Source organism: Dipodomys ordii, unplaced genomic scaffold, assembly GCF_000151885.1.
Source record: "Dipodomys ordii isolate 6190 unplaced genomic scaffold, Dord_2.0 Scaffold30, whole genome shotgun sequence".
In the NCBI taxonomy this organism is placed as follows: Eukaryota; Metazoa; Chordata; class Mammalia; order Rodentia; family Heteromyidae; genus Dipodomys; species Dipodomys ordii.
In genome coordinates, this window is record NW_012267246.1 from 3,190,731 (window position 1) to 3,195,714 (window position 4,984).

Consider the following 4,984-nt stretch of genomic DNA (forward strand, 5'->3'; position numbering starts at 1 on the left):
GGCGCAGGGCGCGCGCGGCGGCGTCACAGGCCCAGGGCGGCCGCGTGCTTTTTGGCTTTCAGTCTGAGATCGGCGATGCTGGAGTTCTTGCTGGTGGTCTTGGCGGCGGCGGCGGCGGCCACCACCGAGGCGGCAGACGCCGAGTCTGCGGCCAGCGTGGCCAGCGGCAGTCCGAAGGGCGGCGCTGGGAACATCATGTAGGGCGCGTGCGCGGCCAGGTGCGGGTGCAGGTGGTGGTGCGCGTGCGCCACGGCGCTGTCCAGCTGCAGCTGGGCCTGAACCTGAAAGGACAAGGGCGTCACGTTGCAATGACTATCCTAGGGTGACAACAGAATAGAAACAGAGCATTAACGGCGTCCGGCGGGGACGGGGGAGGGGGCTTGGGCTAAGCTTCCACCCAGGGTGACTGTCTCCTTGTCCTGACTGAATCTGGGGCCGACTCCCCCAGCCCCACCCTACCCCACCCCACCACCCCATCCTGGAGATCTAAGAATAAGCAAGAGACTTCCTTTGTGGTGCTAAGACATCATCTACCTCAAAATAACCACGCTATACTGGAAAGGTCAGAGGTGACCTGCCTGGTCTGCGGTGCCCACTCTGTCCCAGGACTGAGCAAACTACAAAACTCCCCCCCACACACACACACTTAGGGAAGTTTGGGGATCTCCAGTGTATCTGGAGAAACTGTGCACTGGACTCCTAGATGTGACTGTCACAAGATCTAGGGGTGCATGGAAGGGGGCCTGGCACAAGTGGGAGACTTCCAGCTGGGCACGTAGCACGCTGAACAGGCAAGAGGCCCAGACTTCAAACTTCAATAGAAGCAAAAGGGGGGGGGATACCTGGGCATCTTGTTAAAATTCATATTCTGAATCAGAAGGTTTCGTTTGGTGCCAGAAATCATGACTCTCTAACATCTCTCAGGAGGTCCTGCTTCTGCTAGGCAGAGGATCTTGGCTTTCCAAGAAGGACCAGTCTTCTTTAAGTTCTACCCTTCCTCTTCCTCCATTCTCCTTTCCTATTTCAAAACCCCACTAGAGAATGCCAGAGGACTGTGGTGTTAATAAAGCTAAAGTCTCCCCAACACTGTCTCTGAAAGCATGGGGCTATCCGCAGGGGTCCACCCCAGTCCAGGGCACTGACCGGTACCATCTAACTCACCACAACACAGCCCAGTAAAGAAGGCAGGGGGTCCTGGCTAAGGAAGGGGAAGGTCAGGTGCTGGTTGGGAAAGGATTTGCCCTGAGGCTCAAAGAGTGGGGAGTGCAGAGCGCAGGGATTTCCCAGGATTAAATCATGCCTCCAGGCTGTCATTTTTAAATGTGGTCTTCCAGGTTTCTTCTTCACCGCCAAGAAAGGGATTGCTGGGGTAGGGTGGCCCTAGAAAAATCAAGGCTTTCCCTTCCATCAGAGACAAAGCTTTGTTTGCAGAGATAGCTTTTAAAAAACAAGTCTGAGTTGGGAATACTTGTATTTATTTTTCTTCCACCAGAGACATTTAAAGTGACTAAGAGGTGGGAAATACCTAGAAAAATAATATTTAGAGGGTTGCCTTAGAAACACTTTAGGACTAACCTGTGTATTAGATTTGACAAAATCATAATCAAAAGGCTTTTCCTTCTCCTCCTCAAGTGCAATCTTTACTGCATTTTAAAAAAGACCAGTTGCTGCGCTCAGACCCCTTTGGGGATTCTCTTGAAAACAGGAAGGGCTAGGCATTCAAGACCTCCACACTGTATAGGATTTTAAAGGGGAGTGGGCCCATTATATCATCTTGAAATCGATTCTCCAGCTGCCTGGGCATTGGGGGCTCAACAGCCCAAGCAAGAATTGAGGCTCCCCCCACCCCTTCACATTTAGAAACAGCTTTGGTACTAGGCTGTAACTTGCCTGTTGGAAGGGCATCCTTAAGGCTCCTACGTTGACATAGGGTGCAACTCTACATGCTTCAAACTGGCTGGCAGCCCCGATCAGAACACCTGTAAAAAAAAAATAGGGGAACACAATTATAACGTGAAGGGAACATTTCTACCTTTGTTTCCCAGATTCTAAAGGATCATACTAGAACTGGACTGCTATTTTGCACTATGGCTGCCATCATTAAAATAAATTTATTCTAAACTTTAGAACTTTCAGCAACTGTCTTCAGAGGAGTTTCTTAACTCAAGGAATAAGATCTCTCTCGTTCCCACCCCCACCTCTTTTTTACTTAGCATAGTAAGTGTTTTATGTCTTATAAGAAGCATACCTTTATGGAGTTGATTTTCTTGTTTTCTACATTTAGCTCTTCGGTTTTGAAACCAAACCTACAAATTGGAGGGGGGGAAAACCCTAAATGTTACTACCCCAAAAATGTTTTAAGTTACTAGAGTACTAGCATTTTAGGCATGGTCTTCAACATCAAACAAGCAACCTATGGATTATATAAAACAGCGCTAATTTCCAAAATTAAAAATGTAAATGAGGTTCAGAAATAGGAGGATTTCACCCACTACTGAAATATGAACTGTTTCTTGATAAATTACTTCTAGCCCTGGTTTCATCCTTCCACATTAGGATCCCCAAGGCCCCAGATGCTCCCTGGTACCTGACACCAACGTGATAATGGGTTTAAATGTTTGCCCACTTAGGGCCTAAAAAGAATGGGCTCAGTAATAGCCTGTAATATTAATTAGCTTTATCCTGAACAAAAACCAAACACTAAAGCAAATACTTTATTGGGGGGGGTAGGTTGTAAGGAGGGAGAGGTAATTAGTGTCATAACAGCCTCACAACAAAGAAGTTTAGGATTTCTGTGTTCTTCTGTGCAGCAGAGTGTAACCCAGCAGCAGAATAATTGTGTCATTATCATGATAATCTAATTTGCTTTTATAGGAAAAGGCACTGCCTGCAGTTAGGACAGTAGGGAAGATGGGGGGGGATAGTACTGAAAGTTAAATAAGAAAGACCAACAAAAATGTTCTTAAGTAAGAAAAAAGAACAGCCCTCCCCCAAAGTGGGGGGTGGATGTAGCTTGACTCTAGAAACTCCTGAATACTAAATTTGGTCTTCTTAAATAATTGCCAACTTTTAGAGAAGCAGTATGACAGATTATTTTTAAAGATTCAAATAAAGCTGACTTTTACACTTGAATTCCAATCATACAGCATATTGACTGATTCACAAATTAATGCTTTAAAAAAATCCCATGAAAGGAAAATATTGTTTCAGAGCTTTTCCTGTTCTACTTTTGAAAGCAAGTGTCACATGAATGTGAATCTTCAAAAATGCCCCTGCTATTTAATATAATAAAGGGGTGGGTTTTGTGTCTGGATGACAACCTTTGTGACATTGCCATGGCCTGAGGCTTCTTGCCTCCCCCCCCCAAGAATTAGAATTGAGATACTATTACTCAGACCTGTAATAATCATCACTGCGTTAAGGGGTTTGGTAGCCTCCAGAGATGTCTGAGCATACAGCAAAAGGCAGGGAAGGCTTTCAAGGGGAGTCTGACACCGTGCTCACCACGGCCGCCTATTATTCTATTCCTCCTTCAACCTTTCTTCCTGATCCTATTACAAGATGCCGGGGAGCCCCCAAAAGAATTGCGCCTAGTTCTCTACAGATGGCCGTCTCCGCGCCCAGAGACCCCGGGAGTATCTGTTACAGCCATACTTTAGAACAGCTGCAGGCATTCTAGCCTAAAACTGCTCCATGTGTTCAAACAAATAATGACCATCATTTTCTCCTCTTTTATTATTTGAGCGGAAATACAATCTGAAACGTTTAAATTTGTTCCCATAAACCTGGAATCCTATGCACGGACGCATATCATTTTCTCTCTCAGAGGCCTCCCAGAGCCACTTTTGCGATTACAATCCACCTCAACGACCAATAAAGAAAAATCCGCGGCTATTCTAATTTGCGGGGGATGAGCACTTGCTGGAGATGAGGCTTCAGACCGTGTAAAAATGGAATTTCTCTGCCCTAAGGTCCCTGGCCTTGGTCAACACAGAACAAAACAGAACCCCCAACGCACTTGCTCCTCCTCTGCTCCACACCGGGTTTGAGACGGAGCCTCCACCAGCGGACTGTAAATTTCTGCGCTTAACAGTTACTAATTTTCTTTATAGTCCGTACATCTATAAACCTAATTGGCATATCCGCTCGGCAAGCTTACATCCCGGGGCAGACCCTCGACGGAACTCCACGTCCAGAGAGGAACACACTCAGGGGAACTTTTTAAAGCATCCAGAGATAAAACGATTTTCTGTGGGATTTTTTTTAAGGCTTATAAAAGTAGGCCCATTAGAATTAAACCACATTAAAGACGGCGCGAGGCGAACGGGGTGCATTTGGTAGAGACTCTGGGAGCAAGCCCAGCACTGCTTCCTTCTTCGGGGAACACATGTGGGGAGATGGGGGGTTGCTGGAGACTGGAGGATTGAGGTTTGCCTCGGGGAGCCCAACACCCAGCGAAGACACCCCTCCCCGGCTCGGCGCCCGGAAGCCTCCCTGGCGGAGCCTCCGCCCGGCGGCCTCCCGTCCCGCCCGGCCCGGCGGGTACCTGCACGCGGGCCTCCGACAGCCCCAGCCGCTGGCTCAGCTCCTCGCGCATGAAGGCGTCCGGGTAGTGGGTCTCATCGAAAAGCCTCTCCAGCTCGTTGAGTTGTTCCAGGGTGAAATTGGTCCGACTTCGCCTCTGCTTGATCTTGGTCTGGCCTTCGTCCTCCATCCCTTTCGCATCGTCCTTGCGCTCCTTCAGATCAGGGGACACTGGAGAGGGCGCCGCGGGCCGGAGCACACGTGCATCGCCCCACGCACGCACCGGCCACACACCGGCACACAGGACAAAAAAACACACGGCACAGCAAACCCGTTACCAGGCTTGTCTGCAGGAAGGATCGAGAATGCTCCCCCGCCCCCCCCGCAATCGAACCCCCCCCTCTGTCCCGCCGGGAGCCGGGGCGTGCGGGACGCGCACCGGAGCCGCCTCTGCGGGGGA

At 49.1% G+C, this 4,984-nt stretch overlaps 2 protein-coding genes across 3 annotated transcripts in view; one reads left to right on the forward strand and one right to left on the reverse strand.

Moving 5' to 3' along the window:
- The window catches only part of Rsrc1 (arginine/serine-rich coiled-coil 1), a 273,596-nt gene that overhangs the window by 15,146 nt on the left and 253,466 nt on the right, over positions 1 to 4,984 (forward strand). The gene's annotated exons all lie outside the window — the stretch shown is intronic.
- On the reverse strand, positions 8 to 4,751 carry Shox2 (short stature homeobox 2). 2 transcript variants are annotated; one of them, XM_013016270.1, is made up of 4 exons: positions 4,547 to 4,750; positions 2,249 to 2,306; positions 1,891 to 1,979; positions 8 to 281 (listed from the first exon to the last, which is right to left on the reverse strand). In XM_013016270.1, exons 1-4 carry the CDS (start codon positions 4,712 to 4,714, stop codon positions 24 to 26), a joined length of 573 nt encoding a protein of 190 aa, XP_012871724.1. In that variant the 5' UTR covers positions 4,715 to 4,750; the 3' UTR covers positions 8 to 23. The 2 variants fall into 2 exon arrangements, with proteins under 2 accessions (XP_012871724.1, XP_012871723.1); XM_013016269.1 differs by having other exon boundaries at positions 9 to 317; positions 4,547 to 4,751.

Coding starts and splice junctions, on each gene's coding strand:
- Shox2 (XM_013016269.1), bottom strand. CDS start 4,714: ATGGAGGACGAAGGCCAGACCAAGATCAAGCAGAGGCGAAGTCGGACC. Junction 1,980..2,248: donor AGAAAATCAACTCCATAAAG/GTATGCTTCTTA, acceptor TTTTTTTTACAG/GTGTTCTGATCGGGGCTGCC. Junction 318..1,890: donor TAAGGATGCCCTTCCAACAG/GCAAGTTACAGC, acceptor TTGTCACCCTAG/GATAGTCATTGCAACGTGAC.